Genomic DNA, 23,051 nt, shown 5'->3' on the forward strand with positions numbered 1-23,051 from the left:
GACACGTAGAACGACACTTATGAGATTGCGATCTTTTACACTGTTAAATCTATAGCGTCAAATTTAACCTAACGTGAGTCGCCACTGCTCTCAATCATATCGTTATTTTATACTAAAACAATGGTTACACTTGTCAAGTTGACACTATATAGTGTCAAATTGACACGATACAGTGTCATATATAACTATTGTTTTGGTAAAAAATAACGATATGTTTAGTAGAAGCAGTGGCGACTCACGTTAGGTTAAATTTGACACTATAGATTTAACAGTGTAATTTTTCTAGGTTCACTTTAAGCTGGTTTTATTTAACCTGATTTTTATTTGTTGAGAAGGACAAATGAGCCAAACAAAACGTTACTACTAATAAACAATATATTTTTTTTATATAAAATTAAAATTAAACAATATTCAAACGTTTCAATCTCACAGATCAAAATATTTGAATGTCATCTAATTTCAATTTTATATAAGAAAAATGTATTGCTATTTAGCGCTAACTTGTGTTGATTCATTTACCCTTTCTGATAAATAAAAAGCCCTTTTTAATAATTATTACATATTTAAGATATTGTCCATTATTACATGATTAAAAAATTTTTAATTCGCTGAGCCTCTGTAGATATTTGTTTTTTTTTTTAAAGATTTGTTTTTTTTCCAGATTAAGCTTTATACTAATTCGACATTCAGGATAAATAAATTTAGTCCAGTTTCCTAGATAATTTTACATGTTTTATTGACTCATTATCAAACGCAGTACGTTCTCGCACCGCATATTTCAATTTTTTAAATCTTTTGGATTTAATATGTAGCTTATATAGAGACTAATATAATTTTTGCTGCATCTAAATCGGAGATATGTTAACGCAGGTACAGGGTGGTGAACATTATGAAGGAATATTAATACACGAGCGCGCGCGCGCACGTATAATGTGTTTGGTATTTGAAATTACATTAAATAAAGCGCACTCTTTTTATATCGCTGTTTGTACTTCAATAAAAAATTTGAGGACAATTTATTAGACGCACGTCCTTCATATGTAACTGTTGTCTTTTATGCAATAAGTATTTCGAATGTATGATGTGTAGTTGCTACGTTTATGATTGATTTATTAACATACGTATACTGTAATATTAAGAAACTTTTTAGACATTAATTAACAATAGGTAAAGCGTTACTGTTTATCGATATAACGGTATTAAAGTTACTCTCGATATAATTGAAACGTGTTTACTTATGCATATGCAGGTATTCTTTTTTTATGAATCTTTTTTTATTATTGTGTCAGATATATTAAAAAAGAAAGTGTGTTTTATACAATCGGATTATTTTGCGTGTCATTTGAATGATTCATTTAAGTACAAATTGTATCGGCAATTTTACGGTTTTTTTTTCTTGGATAGAGGGAGTCTCGCTTGGAAAATATCTCGCTATGGAAATTGTTCGCTGCGACAACAACTTCGACGTCGTGAGAGATACGTCATAAGAAATGTAGTCGAATTGGAAGATCCGATTAAACGGTCGCGATGGCGATCATGAATGATATATGAATGATATTCACGACGTGCGATCATAATCGGATTTCGTCGTTCGCTCGTACTTTCGTTTCTCCATCGAGAGACCCCCGAAATGAAGGGTACGAAGCCCTCCTTTTCTCGAATCTCGTCGCAAATATCTACTATCTACATCTTCTTATAGCATCCTCGGCAGGACCAAAAACGCCAACGACGCGATCAAATTTATCATCACTGCGGATGTCATCGTGGACGCGCTCGAGAGATTGAGTTGGTTTCTCAAGTCTTTCGGCACATCGACGTAGACTTTATCGAATCCCACTTCTTTGATCAGTTTCGAAAGCTTCGCGACATCGACATAATCGTCCTCTAACGACCAGATTGTTAGGGTCGCGTCGGTTGTATTCTTCAACAACGCCTTCATACCATCGATATCGTTCGTTGCGAGACCAGCTCGTACTGGATAAGTTATCGGCAGTTTGATATGATTCTCTGTTACAATCTCGATCATTTTCTTGAGCTGCTTCATGTTATATCGACCCTCGGTGATGTTGTGTTCCTTTCCGTACCTAAAATATTGACGAATTGTTGAATTTCTCTCACACATCATGCGATTAGATTAAAATTAGTTTTTGATTGCTTTATTATACAATATTATATGTAATGAATGAATTAACGTATAATGGATCTAACAAAAAGAAATTCTTTCGTATTGAGATAAAAAATTGTTTATTTAATTAAATTAATTGTTTATTTGATTAAATTAATTTAGTTATCTTTATTTATTTCCTTGAATAATGCATGTATAAGTCAAATATAATATGTTTGATTTAAATACGTACATTCTTCATCAAAAGAAAGATAAAGATACGAATTAAACTAATTCACTTAAACGAACAATTTTTTTCTCAGTGAGCAAATGCGCTAAATATTTGTGCACATTATTTGTTTGTAAAAGCATCACATTTCACTAAAACCTTGTAGGTGCAAATAGTATAAATTATTTTTTTAGCTGTTAAATCTAAAAATTTTTTCTTTATTATTCAGCCAATTAAGCTTTAGGCCCAGTTCTATTTATCTTTTTCTAAAATTACAAAAAAGTGATGAATAAATTGAACAAAGATTAAAGTTAACATTACATTCACATAGAACCGAGCTGAAGCATTCTCGTTATAATATACATCTCTAGTATTGACGTGCATTCAATACGTATTTCATTAGAGCGCTCTAAGTTGAATTATCTCCTCTCTCAGGGATTTTATATTTATAACCCCTTTTTTATAAGAGATCTTGTGCGATGAGGGTCACATATATTTCTTTGCTTATACAGCTGATTAATTACAAGGTTACATATTAGAAACTGCTACTCTGTTCACGTTGATAGTGCATGTTGATAGTTGTTTACCTGGTTGTCCAACCAATAGAGAGAATAGAGTCCGGCATGACTTTACTAGCTTCATTCACGAACGTTGCATTAATCACAGGGGCAGTAGCATTGATTGGTCCACGAAGAATGTCCGCATTGAGGAAAATTGGACACATCACCTGAACAAATAAATATATTTTTATTTATTTATCACGTTGTAATTACCTACATACTAAATAATTAAGCGATGCATTTATGTATACGCACGGATGGTTGGAACTTTCTAAGGATAGGCTTGCTGTTATTGAAAGCTTCATTAGACTTGAAGTCCAGCTTGATGCCTTTGGTACCGTTATTGAGAATGATATTGAGGAACTCCTCGAGCGATAGATCACTCTCCGTAGCTGGTGGATGCGCCATTATCGGGATATTATCGGTGGTGGTATTGCTGACGGTATGTCTCCCCATCACGATGTCGCCCTCCAGCATCATGACATCCACTTTAAAAAGGAAAGTCGGTTGTCTGTGAGTACGTGTGTTTGTATGCGCGTGAGAGTGTGAGGTAGCAGCCGTGGTTGAGACGACCGATTGGGCGGGTTCCAGCTATGTGCATACACGTGTGGCGAATATCGATCACGCCTAAAGAGGCTGGGAGACTGTCGGATCCATATATCCGCCAGTATTAACGCTCGAACGACCGAAAATTTTAGCTTTTCCAAGATCGAAAGCGTGGCGATAGACTCACGTTAGGTCAGGACTTATAGCACGAAGGGACGTGCGACGTCCCTTTGCAGGTATCCCTTTTTTGCAACCGTCGCGCTTTGAGGGAGGTTTGCAAAGGATTTCGAACGAGGGATGAACATTCTTCTGACATAGTAAAAAGACAGTGGAAGATTTATTAGAAACGTGCAATGGATGTACAATCAACGTGATGAATTTTTAATACGGTTTTCATCATTGAGCGACGCACTTAGTCACTAAATTGAACAATGAAGGTCGAACTTCCGTTTTCGACCATTGGCTACTTTGACGTCTCATTGAGATTCAGCACAGAGGCACGGATGTGCTTTTCGAAAACTCCGCGTCGAACGTGACTGTATACAAATGACTTGCCTATGAAAGATCCAGTCGTACATAGAGGAAGAAAATTTAAATTCGAGAGTTCGGATCTTTTTTTCTCAAGTGCGAAGTTGAAAGAAATTTCCGATTATAAAGTAGTTGATATATACTGCATCCATCCTGAATCGTGATACGAAATGTGCGCGTGTCAGAGGGAAAGACGGCTGTCGAAAAACGCGAGATTAATCTCGATATGACTTATACACGGAATCGCGCTTCGCGAAAGCGCCTGAAAGAAATCTCGAGGGATGTAGACATCATCGTGAAGCTCTTTCCTTCGCTGTCGATATTTCTGGATGCACACTTTTCAAGGACATCCCGCTATTATTTAAAGCGCGCCAATATAAAAATACGCGCCATCGGATGCGGGTTGTGTATACAAAGGCGCACACAATTGGACGATATTCATATATGGGAATATCCATGAAAGTGACAAACGCAAGCGTCGGCATTGAAGGCTAGAGTCGTGCAAAATGCCACGTAGTTCATTAACTAATAATACGTTGACGGTCGATGGAAGTTGCAAACTCACGGTAAATTAGTGTTCTTTCGAAATGCGAACGTTTTCCCCGAAGTTACGTTTCGACTGTATATCTCAATATTAGGTATTTACCCGAGTCATTTGCAAATAGTTTCGTTTTAGATAGATATCTAAATTGCTTCATATTACTGTAACTTCGCAGTTTATTATTATTTTTCTGTCAGATACCGTTAAACTATATCACTGTTTGTTGGTGATCATTTAAAAAGTTGCACAACTTTATCATTGTACAACTTTATCTTTTGCAATTTTATTAATGTAAATAACGTTGTTAATATTAACTCTTGAGTGGTTACGTCTTGAAAGCAAACTTCGTTGAAATAATGTCCACGAAATTATCTTTCAAATGTCGACCTATATGTACATCGTTTTGCATTTAATATGAGATTGCAACGTTGCTTTATTCGAAATCTCCCAAGTTACAGATTTCGTCGACAGAGCGGAAAATTGAATAAAAAGCGACAAAAAATAACGTATATCACCCGCGGGTAGGTCCGCTCAACTATTAACAATACATGTTCACTCTCGACATGCAACGAACCGTATTTAAATATTCAATTGAAATTTGATAAGAAGCTAGCTTGATTTAAAATTAGTACTTTAATGATAATAATGTCTATTAGTATTCTGTCTCGAATCAAAATTTTTAAATCCTTTTTTATCTAAATTTTAAGGAACGTTTTACTTTAAAGTCACGCCGAATATCTTTAAGAGAAAGGTATATGTAGTTTAATTTGAAGTTAGCTTAATTTAAAGCTAGTACTTTAATTACGTATAATAATGCCTATTAATAGTATTCTGTCCTAAATTGTACTTTTTTACTCTCTTTTATCTATGATTCAAAGAATGTTTTAGTGAAGTCACGCGCGTAGAACATCTTCAAGACGATATCGATGTTTTCGGTAAAGCCGTGATATTTGAACACGCGATAGTAACCAGAGTAGCGTCGTTTGTCTCTCCATTTCTCGAGATGCAGTAAACGAAGGACGAAGGGAAACCCAGGTCGCGCTTCGTGGGTTGCAGTGTCGAGTGACCTACCTGACGCGAGTGCTTTGTCCAATTCCATCAAGCTGTTAACACCGTGCGCCCAGATGATTTTCGTGAGATTGCCTTGGATATTCGGAAAGAATTCACTTGGATAGCATGAATTCGAGCAGTTTTTGCACATGGCAGTCTCTGAAACATAAGAAACCCTTTGACTATTATTATCAGAGTCGCGTTTCACATTCGCGCGATAGACGGTCTTGACCTTCTCTATCGATATTCTTGAAACCACCTCGACCTATGATCTCAATATTCGACTCATGGTTCACTCCATAATTGAGCGAGAACTCGAGAATTCCTCGCGCGGCACGGCGACCGAGAACCTCCATCTGCTCCTCCTATTATACTGTTCGATCGATAATCACGTTCATTTGTCACGTTCGTTCCGAGAGGCTCCCAACCGTCATCGAGCCAACAGTATTTTGTGAAATCGTCGTGATCAGTGAGAACGAATCCAGGAGATCATCTCGCTGAGAGCAGCTGAGAGATATATTAGGTCTGTTTGCGTTGCTTGCACTTTTTGCCCCTAGCATTTTCACTTTTTCTCTCTTCAACGCCCGAATATACAGGGTGTCCGATAAAAACCGTAACAATGCTTAAGAGTAGATTCCTAAGATTTTGGGACGAAAATTCTAATATATCAGAATGTCGAAGTTATAATAGTCTTTTAATTATAAATATTTAAAGTTAGCGAATCATACCGCTTAAAGTTCGCGCGTTCAGGTATGGTACAAAATACTAATCACATCTAAACATGCGAACTTTAGACAATACGATGCGCTAACTTTAAATGTTTATAATTAAAAAAACTATTGTAATTTCGACATTTTCGTGTTAGGATTTTCGTCTCAGGAATCTACCCTGAACGTTGTTACACGTCTTTACCGACATCCTGTATATTTACTTTATATTAAGTGCAAAAATTTTGAGGGATTTCAAGCAACGCTAACAGATCTATTGTTTCTTCTGACGACGCTTATTTCTTTCGTTTTTTTTTTGTTCTCTGCTTTAATTTGCTTGATAGTTTGGATATGAATAGAAGCAGGTTATGTACAAAGCCGCGACCATATTAGTTAGAATGAATTAATAATGGAATTGAGTTGCATTTTATGTCGTTGCGCATTTGTGGAAAATTCCACGGTTCTTTTTCCCCTGTGGATTAGATCATTTCCGGTATATCTCAGGGGCCATGTGGCGAGCAAACTTTGCGCACGCCGAGTGATCCCTCCGAGCAGATTCCGAGGGCGATTGGTCTTCTTGCAGAGTCCTTTTGACAACATCATTTTTTATAAACAATCAACAATCGTCGACTTGCATCATTGTGGGGAGAGGTCCGTTTGAAAATGGATTATGTTATTATTTTTTTAATTTTACGAAAATTCTCACAGAAAAATAAGAAAAATTTCGCAATAAATACCTTTTACAAGTATAAATTAAAAATTTCTTTCTGTTATTGTCAAGAAAGAGAATTACAACAACAAAAGTTTTGCAGACATATTATACTTGACAATGCCAGAGCGTCATTTAAAGTCTAGTACTGATATTGACTGTAGTAAGAAAGTTCCAGCGGCTAATCAGCTTACAATTGGAAGGTAGTGCTTGTTCCTTGTCTACTACTAGCTTGCAACTGGAGCATAAAAACTTCGCGACGATCCCTTTTTTAGCTTTTTCCTACATAGCCCGCAGGTTGGTGTGATTATATTACTAGGTTCGTTAAGTTGCTCGGAATTTTCTACAGACTTCTCTAAAAAAAAAAGGTCTCACGAAAAATCAATAATCATGCAGCCGCGCCAATGATTCTGATCGATTCGTTTCTGGTCCAACGATCACGAGATAAACCTAGACTCATGTTGAGCAATAGAGACATGCTCTGAACCGATCTTTTTTTAAATATTAATAGCAACATTTTGTTCGTACATTTCCGTTGTATTTTGTTTTATAGCTAATAATCATCGCTATTTAATTACGTTAATACTCATGTACTACGAATATCCCCTCTCTTTCTTTCTCTTTTTCTAATCTATCTGTATTTATCTCAAACCTGTGCAACTTTAGCTGCGAAGCCAAAACGCAAAGCCATCAATGCAAAAATGATAAATGTGAATAAGATTTCGGGGACTCTAAAATGTTGATAAGCGTCGCTTAGACACTTTACAGTCCCCGAAATCTTACTCACATTGATTTTTGTTGATAGCTTTGCGTTTTGGCTCCGCAGTTAAATTGGATAGGCTTGATTTATCTATCTATCTATCTATGTATCTATAAAAATTTTTAATCTTTCAATGAAATCTACACTGCGACGAACAAAAAGAATTTTGAAAACAGTTATAGAATTATAGAGAGAAGAGTTATAGAGAGAATGCGTTACATAACAATAACGAGCCTAATTTACTTATGGAAGAACTGTTGTACAGTGAATTGCATTTGAGCAATGACACCGTAATAAAGTTAGCTTTGCGGCCACTCCCGGGTTAATGTAATGACATTTCTACGAAGAGTTAATACCTCTATGTGTTTTAGACATACGATACTAAGGGAATGACTCAGTAAATAGTACTTGTATTGCTCACGCAATGACTCATTTTGATCCTCGTCACCTATGGTGCTTCATTTAGAGCAACTTTTCGAATATTATCTTTTTTAGATATCCGAATCGTTCAAGAAAAATATTACTGTTTACAGTACCCGTAAACTTTATCCTTACCAAAAATTTGAACTCTCATCTATTATACATTCCAGCAGCATATAGAGGAGAAGATGGTATTATGTATATATTGTGGCCTCCCTTAATATTTCCGCTATTATATAGCGAATCCTAATGATTACTTATGGAATTATTAGTTCAGTAACTCGCCGTTACACCATGACGCTAATATTACCAATACTCAATAACCAGCACTTATAATGCATTTTTACTTCCAAGTATTTTGAAACGTTTCTGAAGTACACTTTAGCATTTAGTTACACTTACTTCCTCATTTTTCTTAAACTTGAGCATATTATCACACGAATATAGAGTAGGTGGTCCGACAGTGAACCAATAGTACACTATGAACCATTGCGATATTTCGTAAATGCGACGTTACCAGATTGCGCTGTTATCATGCAATGACTTGCATTTGAACTCCCCCTCGGCTCCTCAGTCGGCTGACAAATTGCGCCAAAGGCGGCCATGTAATATCACATTTTAAGAATTTTGGGTTGCAAAATAAATTTTTTCCGTAAGTTTTACGCATTTTTTATGTTTTTATTGTTATACCTATCATTTTTTTCATTGTGCAATAGCTTTGTGTGCACATTTGGCTTTATTATTCTGTAAGCAACTTTTTTCTGTTGTATTATTTTACCGCATTATTTTGGAGATTATTGTGGAAAAGGTTAGGTGGTCTACAATGAATCATTTTGATGTAATGAATAATGAACCATGGCACATAACCTTTTTACAGATAACCTTCAAAATAATAATTCATTGTGGTAATTAATTAGAATACGGCCCTTTTCCCCATCTAAAATCTTAATAAAAATGTACTCATTCGACGCATTTTCACTCAAAACGAAAGAATCTGGCAGAAAAACGCGGTGGTCAGCCTTCTTGAGAATCCTTATCATCTTATAATTTTCTATTTTCTAAATAAATATGTTAAAATATAGCAAAACTAAAATAATCCCAACAATTCGCAGTATAAAACATGCGGTTCATTGTTAAAAATAGCATGGTTTATTGTGTACACACCTCTTATACACAATGAACCACTTCTCGTTTTTTGAAATAATCGAAATTGTGGCCAAACTTAAAAAATAACTTAAGAGTTATTATTTACAGTACGCAGCCAACTAAATTCGTAAACTGTATGCCAAAATTCAGATCTTCAACTCAATAATTGAGAGAGATATAAGCCTCTGAAATTTACATGGCTCATTGTTGGACCACTTATCCTATGTATTTTTGAGTGTGTTAATAAATTTGTGTTGCTATTTAACATTTTATTTGACTATATATATTTTGAGTTATGCAAATTTAAACAATGGCATTTTGCTAATGTAGCCTTCTATGGATATTGATTACTCACGATCTCTTTTTTGAGGTTTTCATATCAAAATAATTATTTGATAATCAATTGTAACTTTGCTGTTAATCTATTGTTTATATTAAGTATACTATTTTTAGTGCTGAGATTTTTAATACTGAGCAGTTTATATGCAGAAGTTATGTGAATGTATATACAATTCATTTGCATACATTTTAAAATGTTTTACTTTTTTGTTAATTTTGTAACCAAATGCTGTTTTCTAAACAAAACTAATATTTTAAGACTATTTTTGTGGAAGGCCACATTATCACCCATTTTTTTCTTAGAGTTATTATGCAATGTCGCAACATTTTTATTAATAGTATCCTAAGTAATAAATATTTCGTAACTTTGAGTACAGAATCGATTCAACAACATTTTAATGAATTTAATTATCAAGTTTTAAACTTAAATATTGATTATTAACGAATTATTGTAAAATGTAACTGGGGTGCCATAATACCACCTTCTCCTCTATACATATCGCACACATACATATCGCCGCTACAATGTCTTTGGAACGAACGTTTCCGGCCCGGCGATCTCACATAGAGACCATACTGTGTTCAAACCGGTCTGACTATGGGGGAAAATCTCAAGCGAACCTTCGTTTTTGTTACGAGCGGTCGAGGTTCACTCACGCGGCCGAACGCTATGGAATCGAGGCAATTGAACTGACCTCGACCGAGCTCACACTGACATACATTTCTTATTGAAAGTGAAACGAATTAGAAAATTCTAATCATATCAATCAGAAGTCTGGTTATTGCAACTAGAATTATAATAGATTTAACCAGAAAATTCGTATTTGTCTATTTTCCACTAGAATTTCAATTAATGCAACCAGACTGTTTTTCGAAGTAAATTATTCAGTCGGACAACTGGTTGTTTGTTCGTTCAAGGTGCAATGTTTTGTAATAATAGGATACGTCACTGCACTACGTTTTCCGGGAACTTTATCTTCACGTGCGAAGGTTTCTCCATATTAAAAGGAATATTCTAGTACGATATAGTATAAAAATAAACATTTGTTTCAAAACACAATGCGATATAAACACATATATCAGATATTATAAATATTATATTTCGATATCATTATAAATATCTCGATGTAAGGTAAACTGGGGTATTATGACCATACGGAAAAGATGTGTGGCCATAGATTGCAAGTTTTTCAATAATTGCTAAATAGAGCATTTTTGTAGTCATTCTAAAAGCCTATCTTCTTTCTCTGTCATTCTATTTTCCTCGTATGGCCATCTTATTCGAGTTTACTCTAATGGATTTTCAAATTTTTAATTATTATTCTCCTGTCTCTTTATTGATTTTTAAGAATTTACAATTTTATGGTATATTAAATTCTTGCAAAATGCCATAGAATAAATCCTCTTATAGGATTACCTCTTATAGGATTTTGTGCTCTGTACTTGTTTATTAATTAATTTACTGAAACTGTCTTTGTCAGGCATTTTCAGTTTTACAAAATACACACTTTTTACTTTCTCACATTCTCTTTACATTCAACTTTTCACATATTCGATTACACATTTTTCTCGATCATTCATACTGGATTCTTATTCATCATACTATAATTTCATAATTTATGCGATTTGCGTAAGATATAAATAAGAGAGGACATTAAATTCAAAATTAACATTAAATTAAATCTTGAATCTATGGTTATAATTTTTTATGAATTGCATAATCTGTTACTTGTCTTTTAGCTTTATCGACACATGTCGGACATAAAACTATCAAGCTGTCAGATCAAACTGCTTTTCTCAAATAACCAATCATGATATACGATACATACACCTTGAATACACCCAAATTGATGCAACTTTATGTATCAGAGTATTTACGTCACAACAAGTGTACACTCGAAATATTTTTATTGATCCGGAAATGTACAACTTTTTAAATAATGCCGTGATACATAATATACAAATTGCAATAAAACAATCGCAACATTTTCCACGTTTGTAATGTAACGTGGCGCTACAATAAAGCTTTTTACAAAAAAACGTGTTCGTGAAATAAAACGAATCAGTTTAAATTGAAAATATAAATTCTAATTGATTGATTTTAATTTTGAAACTAAATTCCTTAAGGCGAGGAATAATCGAGGGTAGTACAGAAAGTAGGTAATAAGCAACCATTTTTTATAAATCAGAATTTTTTGTTAATGAAAACTGCATTATTTTAATCTTCAGTCTTTTGTTTACTTTTCTACATAATCTTCATTTCTTTGTACATTTCTTCACCATTCTGGATGTTTGAATATTTCCTTGCAGTAGATCTCCGTTCCACTTATTCGAAGACAGTGGGTTGTCATCTTGTAACGTTGGCCTTGCATCTAGTTTTTCACCAAAATGATAGTAATCGGAGAATGCCAGATCAGGATTGTAAGGGGAAAAGAAGAATTGTCTACCGCGGTTTCTCGATTTTTCCGAGATGAAATGGCCGCAGGAAGGTCGAGCATTGTGCTGTAGGGTGATCTTCCCTTTAGGAGAACATTGGCGAGAACATGCTTTGTGTAGCAGTATCATTGACTTCAGGCAACTGCAATGGAGTTTTATCGCAAGGCAATAGTCAAGCTTGCAAAATGGTGGAGAAAAGTGCACATAGAAGTGAGAATTATGTAAAAAATTAATAAAAAATCTGTAGATTAAGACGACATACTTTTTTAACAGCAAAGAATCCTAATTTATAAAAAATGATTGCTTGTTATTTTCAGTATGATCTTCGTATTTATTTATGTGATGAGGATATATATTTATGCGTAGAAAAATTAGAAAGAAAAGAAAAAACGATATTGCAACAAGGAAATCAATCGAGAAAATCTTTGTTAATATATACCTAACGTGATATAAGTGTATTCTCCTAAGAACATGGAAAACTACACTGAAAAAAAGATTGGCTGCTGCAGCAAATTAGGTGGTAAAATATGGCATAACATTTTTAATTGGTTGCATCAGTCAATTTTTGGTTGTGTTAGCCTATCGAAATCCTATACTGATATTGCTGATAGGCTAACGCAACCAAAAATTGGCTGCTGCAGCCAATTAAAAATGCTATGCCATATTTTACCACCTAATTTGCTGCAACAGCCAATCTTTTTTTTCAGTGTACACATTCTAAAAAAATAGCGGTGTCTATATAATTCTCATTGTATCGGTGTTAATTCCATGGGTTTTAAATTCACACCATGATGGTGTTAATATAAACACCAGAAATTTGAAATCTACACCATGTTGATGTTAATATTAGGTAACACCATCACAGTGAGAATTATACAGACACCGGATGGATGTTAAATCCACATTGATATTTTTTTAGAGTGTAGGAAATGAAATGAGCATAAAATTTTGCCTTCCTATTCCGTGTAAAATTTTGTTTAAGCGACTTTCGATATTTCTAAACCAAACGTCCAGTCTTATCGTGTTCGCCTCATCGGAGGATGTCAAATGTCATGAACGGTTTATCGGCTGTCCTTCAGCTGCGCAACGTTTCGAGCGGCGCTTTATCGTGGTATATATTTTCTTAGCTTGTACATCGATGCGACGTAATCATAAGGATATGACGAGGATGCAACGGGGATATCGAGTCGGGTTTCCAGCCCCGCGAACAAGTACCGTCGATATGGCCGCCTTTGCGATATAAAAGAATACGATGCCCCGCGTAGGCTGATAAAAGCATCTTTCACGCGTCACTACACCCCGTAGAGTTTGCAAATAACCGCGACTACTGCCGATCTCTCTTCCATTTAGAACACGCTTTCGATGGCTCGAATTGTTTCGCCGGCGAGGCGGATCCCGAGAGCGGGTTTCGCCTTACAATTATAGTTAGCCGACTGACAAAGCGTGACTTATGGCCGTGTTTTACCGCGGAACTTAAGTCTCGATTAAGGTGAGAATCGTCCGGTTGAGAACAGCAATTTGGAACTTCGAACAAAGTTTGATATCTCGGATTTGCGTAACGGAATTTCGCGTCAGCTAGTTTAGATCTTTATGGGGAATCACGGATTAGATCGCAAATTATCTGAAACTTTCACGAGAATTAAAAAAAAACTTTTTTGATGTATCCAGTATTTCTAATCTTTGTAAGAAAAATAGAAAAAAGTCATATAGTTCTAGTATCAACAAGACGTACAAATAAGAATCAGAATTCTGGTTTTATAATTGAATGTATGATTAGCTCGACTGGATGTTTGATAGGTTTAACTATATCTGATTTGTATCTGTCTGGTTAAATCTGTAAGAATTCTAATTGCAAGACTTTTTTCAAGTGTAATTCCATGACACACAAGCTGCACTGAAAAAAAAGATTGGCTGCTGCAGCAAATTAGATGGTTAAATATGGCATAGCATTTTTAATTGGTTGCAGCAGCCAATTTTTGGTTGTGTTAGCCTATCGAAATCCTATACTGACATTGCGGATAGGCTAACGCAATCAAAAATTAGTTGCTGCAGCCAATTAAAAATGCTATGCCATATTTTACCATCTAATTTGCTGCAGCAGTCAATCTTTTTTTTCCGTGTGCGCATTGAAGAATGATTTATGTGTGTCATAAGACTACACAAATATAATATTGAGTTGATGATTCACAAATAACGCGTACTATTCGATGAATAGTGGCTTGATTAGCCACTTGTCACACTTCCAGCTGTTTAAACTTAAATTGGCAAGCGTATATTTTTAGGTAAAGTGTGATATATTGCGCGTCCTTCTCTAATTATCTATTGTTATTAATGTAGACTTTATCTCGGTTTTACTGTTTATCTTTTTCTAGTTCTAAGAATAAGAAAAAGATAAAGATGAGTTAAATCGAGATGAAAGTTAATGTATATTACAATAATAAAAATGAACGTAATTTAATTATTCCAATATTTACCGAATTCTCTCGCGTACGATTCTGGTAGAGTCAGAAGCACTTTGGCATCAGCAGATGTTAACCATTCGCATGCTAGAATGAACTTCAATGCAATGGACCGCTCGTTCATTTTGCGAATTTACGCGGCAAAATGTATTCAATACTGTTGTGGAGTAACACGGCGAATATACTAATTTAACTTGCAGATACATCGATTGATTTTCGGAGTACGTGCTATGTCCTGTATTCATATGCTTGTATCATATTGTAATGTTAATATAATACAATATTAAAATAAGAAGTATTTATAAAGATCGACTAAGATTAAACAAAAACAACTTTTGTTGTTGATTTCGAGCGTAAAAGTTTGATAAAATTTTGGAACTTGACCTCGGACACGTGTAGGATATTAATACTGTGTTTGATATTAAATCTCACTTTGTCGAACAAACCGATTAATTATGTAAGATATGGTTACCTGACAAATTCAAACGTTATACACGCGTAATAATAAATTCAGGGGTGATTCTTTTTCGGTTGCGACTAGAAATTGAGGCAGTATGGAATCACAATTAGTGTCAAATTATGATATTTGACATTAATTCATTTTTACCTTGTATACAAAAAACAGAAAAAAAAGCACGATTATATGAATGAATATTTTCATTTCATCGTTTTATAACATACTGCAGTGTTTGAATTTGCTTGCATAAAAGGAGCATTTAAAATATTTTTATATTTCTCTCTAAAGAATTTTTTTGTTCAACGGATTAATAGGCCCATACCGGTTCTCACGCAACGACGATTTTGTCCTGATTTCGATCGTTCACGCTTGAGCATAGATTCACATAATCGATTCGCTAGCGTTGTTGCACTCTTGTTGCTAAAGTCAACGACCGCATTTATGAAGTCGGAGAAAATTTCCAATCTATATCTCAGTCGAATTCACGTCGGCTCGGACACGCTCGCCAGATACAGGGAGAAGTGCAAGTGTATCACTTGCAGTACAGCTGCAGCATACAACCAAACGATGAGTGCTCTGCTCCGCTTATCATGGATAAACATGTTATTATCAGAGCATTTATTTTTCCATTTCATGTAGACTGGAATTATTATTTCGAGCGAGTTCCATGTAGGTAAAATTGTTAAATGACGACATCGCGACCGGTGACTCACAACCAGTTCTTTTGCTTCAGATAAGAACGAAATTTTATCTTCATGTCTACAGATAGCTTTGCATATAAAACATATTTCCTTTATCGAAATGATAAAAAACAAGAATCAATGAATAAATTACAAATAAATAAAGATCAAGTTGTAACTGCGTCGTAATTTTTTGCTCTCAATCGCCTGTTATTAATTTATATATTTATTAAAAAATTGTAACGTGTAGTCACGTGGTAGAGATTCTGCTTTGTTTCGGATAATCTTTGATAATTAGTTCGCAAAGAATTCAAGCGTTTAAACACCGCGTCGCGAAATTGCTTTGCAACACGCTGCGTGTTGCAAAAATAACATCGCGATCCAATGCCGAGGTTTATTGTGTTCTTTTTCATCGTTTAACGTCTTGATATAATTATTTACGACGAGTCATTGTACTTCCTCCATTCAGTTTGTATAATCGATGACCAAAGCAATTTTGCTTCTCATCACTGTTAGTAAATGTGTTTTGCTGTTACAGCGAAATGTAATATGCGAACATTTAATGCTATCATTTCTACGTTGATGTTTATACTTGCGCAAGTATAGTCGTGATAGCTTGCGACATGTAATAAATCAATATTGTTTGTAAATTATTTATAATATTGAAACATTTACTATAATAACAGACCATAACGAGATTTCTGCACGAGCATTTTTTGACGTTTTGATATCGCGGAATCATGTACAATTGTCTTGAGTTGTAAATTTCACAAATATATGCAAGATCATTAATAAACAGCTAAACTATTATAATTGCCGCCTAGCTACTCATTCTGCTTACATCATTCATTTTTACATCGAGAAACACATCATGAAAGTTTTAATCTTTTTTACACTATTAAATTCATAATGTCAAGTTATATCCAATAATTTGAGTTATTTTTAATTATTTCTATAAGTTACTATTGCTCCTAATCTACATATCATTAATTTAATGGACTAAAATAATAGGATTAAACTATTTAATTAAAAAAAATATATTAAATTTAATTTAAATTTCATTTATTATTTCCTAATTGCATATGTTAATGTGGATGTTGTTTACTTTAAAACACAGAAATGAATTGATTTACATTTTGACACGCATAAGTTCAAAATTAACAAACTGTTATTTAACTCAGACTACCATTGGCTCCTTTGATATTTAACAGTATACTCAAGTAAAAAAATATCTAGATGAAACTCACTCCAGAAACTTTTTACCATTTTGAATTTACTATAACTACAGCAAGTGGTCAAAAAATATTGGTTAGGAAGAACCGGCTAACAGCTAGCTAGAAACTAACCAGGTCAAAACTAGTCAGTAAATGATAACTATAATACGCTAATTATTTGCGTGTGTCACGCGGCTGTTTTTATCTTTATCGGTAGTGTCCTCGAAAAAAGTATACATATTCTTCAGTCTTAAAGAAAAACATCCTATCTTTATACAGCAACTTACGTTTTTCATTATTGTATTGTTTTGAAATTTTGCGATCGAAATTCCGACTAGAAGAAATTACATCAGCCTTGTTATTTTTGTATCTTCCTGTACTCTTACCACATAAACCGCGGACGTACAGGACAAGCAAAGGTGTGCTAAAAACAGTTTATTTTCGTACTATTTTTGCACGGTATGTAAGTTACATGCCACCATCGCCATGGTCACGGCGTTAATCTATTTTTGCGGACGCTTTATAAGCAACAGCCGTGTTAGCATAGCCATCGTATCGTATGCTTTGAGAGTACCAATTGCCCTCCCTTCTAGCGACAGGTATTGACACAACGAGAAAATGTATTTGAAAAATATTTGTTCTCACTTGAATAGCAAACGATCACGTAATTGTTTCGTTGACGGATCAGTCGATTTACACTGTTTGCATATCAGAAATGAGAGACAAGTATTTTCTCGGAGACAAAACGAAGAAATTGAAAAAAAATATGTAATAGATCTTGTGACCTACTTACGTATACAGAGACAGAAGCAGGAAGGAACAGACGGAAGAAAGCGACGCGCGACGCACGTCGGTCGTTCACGGTAAATATTGCCTCTATATGTGTGTTATTAACCCGGGATTAATTGTGCTCCCCTTGCGCAATTGAGCGACGGCTAAAATTAAGGACTAATTTAATGTAAGACGCCAAAGGCTGATCGAGCATGCGGGTATATACGTCGACCGACGTGCGTCAACGTGAGATTATTATTATTAGCGATCGATTGAGGGACGGATCGAGATGAAGAGAATATATTATATGCCATCGTTCTATTTCCTTTAAATCCTATAAACTATTCTCTCAGTTTGGAGGAGTTAACATGACAAAGATTAAATTCATCTCTCAGGAAATCCTGTTGTGATGTAGTAGCAGAGAGAGACCTGTGAGTGTGAAAGAAAATTTACGATCATACACTGAGAAGAAATATACTAAATTTTAATAAATATTTATTTGAATAGAGTGCCAATTAAACATTTACTTACAGTAAATCAATATTTAATCAATAAAAAATTATTGTTAAATGAAATTAATGGTTCTTGTACCAAATGAATACATCATTATATTTAGTAAATATTTAGTTAATACTCAAATAAGTGATCTACTAAAATTTAGAATATATATTTATATATTTATTTTCAATATATCGAAAGTAATGAGCAACAATTTGTCAGAAATTAGGATTTTTTAAATTAAAATACTAACGTCATTTTAATCTACAATCTACTTTTTTACTTAATCCTTTTTCTTGTACATATTTTTCTCACTATTCTGAAAGTTTAAATTTTCCTTTGCTTCGTTGCATTGTTCCATTGGTGGAACTCCATTTTATTGTCTGAAGACAGTGGCGCACTATTTTATAGATTGCCTCCATCATTTCGTAATATTGGCCAACCTTCTCTTGAAGGAAGATCATCCTGCAGCACTAATACTCGGCCCCAACTTCGTTCATTGACCTCACACAAAACTGAGAAAATGGGGTAGGAAATTCTTCCTTACCCCTCCTACAGTCCTGCTTCGGCATCCTCCGATTATCTTCCTCTTGGTAAAGGCTAACGACGTGTCCACAAAGCAGTGCATCACTGTCTTCGAGCGGTTAGGACGAAAGGGAATTTTCTACAACGGAATATTCAAATTCCCAGAATGGGAAAAACATATATATAAAGAAATTGGAATTAGAATATTAAATTAATTACATCAAAATGTGGATTAAAATGGTTTACTTGGCTTTCCAATAACATAAAATTTCAATTTATAAAAAAAATGTTGTTTATTAGTTTCAATTTGACCCTTGTAATTGATTACAATTTAACGGAAGTTGCCGCGACCATTCCTTTATCTCAGACCTCGTTATCGTATTCCGTAAACTCTCGTCCTGCTCGTTTCTAATTGAAACATTGTATATTGCAAACTAATCAAAACTGCAAAACTTTCTGTTGTGCGTGAAGCAATGTCTTGCTATCGAAATTATTCATTTGCTCGTCACGACGTCGAACATGCCAGGACATTTGAATCGACGTGATCTATAAAAAGCTTCGATCGTACACTGAGAAAAATGGTCTGGTTGGATTAAATAGTAATTCTGGTGGAAAATGGACGAATCAGAATTTTCTGGTTAAATCTATTAGAATTCTAGTTGAGATAATTAGAATTCTGATTGATATAATTATTCTGGTAAAAATGAGAATTCTAGTAGATTTTACCAGAAATATTGTATCAACCAGAATTCCTGTTATCTCAACTAGAATTCTAATAAATTTAATCAGAAAATTCTGATTCGTCCATTTTCAACCAGAAATTTTTTTCAGTGTAAAGTCATGATCCGATTCGCTCGTCCAGGTCTACAACGATCCACGTTAATTTCATTGTTTCGTCGCGGGAGAATTTTTCGAACTTTATTTGATTTCCACTTGTAAAATTGAACATAGCAGTGATGCGCAATCTGCGACCTGCCTGTGAATTTTTTACGGCCCACCAGCCTCATAATCGAAAATATAAAATCATATTTTCTATTTTTTGCAAAACAAAATGAACATTATGCGACCTACAAGATTTTATTTATTTCTGGAAATGACTCTTAAAAAATGGCCCTTTGAAAATGACTCGAAGAAAGGTTGCGCATCACTGGAATAAAGAATTCCGAACGCAGGACTACGTCACTAAGTCTCGGCTTTGAAAACTCCACCCAACTTCCCTCGAACGTAAACTTTACCTTACTCACACGACTTAACACTCCGAGAAGCTCTTTCTTCTGATGGACAGGCGAGGAGAAGCAGCGCGACAAAAAAAGAAAATCGATACGTCTATTAGAGGAGCGTTTGGTTTTTCGATGCACGAGGCGAGGCCACGTTTTACGATACCGCGGTCGAGAAAGATACTCCAGATCTCGATTTCACGATCTGCTAAGTGTCAGACTCGTAACCGTCGTACAGGATGCGGCTTTAAAATAGGATCGATACACAACGTTCGGTTTTGCGGAGCTATGTTTCGAACTGCTTGCCAACGACCAAGACCATTCTCGCACGGTGATTTATGTTCTCGTGCCTGAACGTAACGACTGTTATGTTCTAACATAAGCGAACTGTCAACAAACTAGGTTTGTGCCACGTATAATGTCGCTTGAGACCGAGTCTCTAATATTCTACGAACTAACATTCATCTCAATAATATTTCTTATTATCGGAATAACGTATAAAACAGTGTTTCTATTCAGAATAATAAACGAATCTCTGACTTTAATATTATCGCAAATATCTTTCAATATTTTTTTAACGGATAAAATAATATGAATTTAAATTATTCGTTAATAACTGACTCCAAGAAAAAACGACCTTTGTCCCACAATAAAAATCCGTCATTTATTTTTGGAGCACGATGAACCATAACATTTACCCCCTTCCCTTACAGAAATTTAATATTGATTTATTACCGAAAGACAGTAATTAATTAATTATTTGGAGTACTGAACAATAATGCTTTTAATACTTAAAATAAATAATTAATTACTGTCTTTCAGTCTTTTTTTATTGGTCAGTATTACATTTATTTAAAGATTCACGGAAAAATATCTCGTTCGAATGATAATCCAGTTCTGTTCTAAATATATTATAAAACGGCTGCGTTATATTCAACTTACGGATCACTGCCAGCAGTACAATTGTCAGGATCGTGGTACTCGCCATGGTTCTCGCCCTCGAAATTTCGATGGGGTGGCTAACAAAGGAAGGAACGGGCAGGCGTGATAGAGAAGTGATGGTTCCAGAGGGAGAAAGAGACACACAGCCCGGAACGACGCGGCTTTCCACGGCTCTCGATCCGGTCAACTCGGCAGCCTCGAAACGACTGACTTGACTGTCTCCACAGGAGCGAAGCAGAGCGGTCGACCGATCGTCGAAATTCAGGCGCACGTAATGGCACGTACCGTCGGTCATATTTCGCGGCGCCGCAACGCCGCGCCGGTACACACGTGCTTTTGCCGCCACATCTCCGGGACGGGGGGGGGCGGGGAGGGGGGGAGCCTTGTCTCGAAGCGCGAATCGCAAAACGCGGACGGGGAACGACGCGGATCGGCGACAGGGGAAAGAGGGCAGAACGCGGGCGGAAGGGTGACGCATGGATATTCGATTCGAGATGCAAGGGTTACGAAAGATCCGTTCTCGTTACGGCGGGTCTTATCGCAGCCTTGGTGTCGCGCGGGATTTCCGCGTGGGACGTACACGATAGATCGTCGCCGACGTCGTACTTGCACGATTGAAAGGGGGAAACGTGCTATTGCGGAAATATCGAGCCTGTAGATAGCTAGACCGCTTGTCACACAGAGGCTGTGAACGGAATATCTGCGTCCGAGGGTTGAAAACGCTCTCTGTATGTAACAGAAGAAAAACAGGATCCGGTTTTTTTTTTGCGGACACCCTTTCAATGTCCGTTGAACTGAAGATCCTCGACAGCGGTTGAACACCGTTTAGACAATTTTTGATTGGTCCGTTTAGTCCGCCATATTCAGGGCGGTGTTTAAAATGATAGAATGAGATAGGTGCGTGAGTTAGAATAAGATGCGTGGATATCTATCTTATTCTACCTTAAGAATTTGTCCGTTTGATCCGCCATATTCGAGACATTTCAAAATTTCTGAACGGTGCCCAGTATCTTACCTGAGGATCTCTTACGTCGTTGAACTATATGTTGAATGTAACGGCTTTATCCTATTCCACATAAATGGAATAGAAAATCATGCGACTAACGTAACATAAATATGCATGCTTGTATCGTATTCTGTAATAGAAAAGAAAGTAAAAATTTAAAAATCACCTGTACGATTGCAAATTTATATAGTCTTTCCTGTTGTATATAACGCACAAAGCATCCTGAAATACCTTTTAATGTGCAACATAGCGCAATTTAATTAAAATAAACCGTGTATGCGATGTATATATTTCATTTACGATTATTAAATAATTTAAATAATCACATTATCCTTATTATTGTTGTTATAATGCTGAAGCAACACTCCCAGACGTCGTGTATTTGAAAAATCACCTGTACGGGGTTGAAATCTTTTGTTATATATAATGTATAAAGCGCATATCCTGAAATACCTACTTTTTAAGATGTCATAACATGGCGTAATTAAAAGTCAATGGTATATATATCTATTTCATTTGCGATATATTAAATAATTTAAATAATCATGTTGTCCAATTGTTGCTGTTATAAGGCTGCTGCGACAGACAATATCCTTAGGCGTTAAGCTTCGTAAATGAAATTTGTGTGGGAACTTTGAAAATACGAGAAATCGATGAAACAATAAAAGCTTTAATCAATCGATAAGTATGACGTTTTATTAACAGCACATTCAATTAACCGACGCATTAAAGGCGTCACCCTTGCGCGACTTAATCGATTAAAACGGTTTTGATGGGGTTTCTGAAGGGACAGGATCAACATTTTGTGCGTCATAAGTACAATGAAACGTTCGCGTTGTTATCACGTATGTTGTTTTACGCCGTATAGCTCGCTGTGGCTACGCCTAACATGTGTTCGGGTACAGAATCCTTGAACGATTCATAAATGCAACGGGGGTCGTACTTGGCTCTCTGCGCTACATGGTGGGGTGAAACATCTGCCGAGGGTTCACAACCGAAGGGAATAAGGGCGTTTTCAGCATTGATCTGGTAAAACTTCAAAAATTCACCGAAATTTTCGGATCTCTGTTATATCTGGAGACACGTACACTGTCTCGGTTTTCTTTTACGCCACGTAACTTCTTTCATTAAATATACAAACGTAGAACAAAAGAAGAGTGTATATATATATATATATACAAAGTTATTGCCTCATCCTATATATATA

At 35.4% G+C, this 23,051-nt stretch overlaps 1 protein-coding gene across 3 annotated transcripts in view; it reads right to left on the reverse strand.

Moving 5' to 3' along the window:
* Window positions 1-710: 710 nt before the first annotated feature.
* LOC108723421 (protein FAM151B) overlaps window positions 711-23,051 on the reverse strand; it is a 29,767-nt gene continuing 7,426 nt past the window's right edge. Inside the window, exons 1-5 of one of the 3 annotated variants that reach the window (XM_018449183.1) lie at window positions 20,839-21,110; window positions 5,580-5,717; window positions 3,149-3,381; window positions 2,921-3,060; window positions 711-2,084 (exon numbers count right to left, since the gene is read on the reverse strand). In XM_018449183.1, coding sequence (XP_018304685.1) covers window positions 1,694-2,084; window positions 2,921-3,060; window positions 3,149-3,381; window positions 5,580-5,717; window positions 20,839-20,884 — 948 coding nt within the window. In that variant the 5' untranslated portion in view covers window positions 20,885-21,110 and the 3' untranslated portion in view covers window positions 711-1,693. Of the gene's footprint in view, window positions 2,085-2,920; window positions 3,061-3,148; window positions 3,382-5,579; window positions 5,718-8,556; window positions 8,700-20,838; window positions 21,111-23,051 lie in introns of those variants that run through there. The other 2 variants (XM_018449186.1, XM_018449185.1) reach the window with 2 other exon arrangements.

This window comes from Mycetomoellerius zeteki, unplaced genomic scaffold (assembly GCF_001594055.1).
Source record: "Mycetomoellerius zeteki isolate Tzet28-1 unplaced genomic scaffold, Tzet1.0 scaffold232, whole genome shotgun sequence".
NCBI lineage: Eukaryota > Metazoa > Arthropoda > Insecta > Hymenoptera > Formicidae > Mycetomoellerius > Mycetomoellerius zeteki.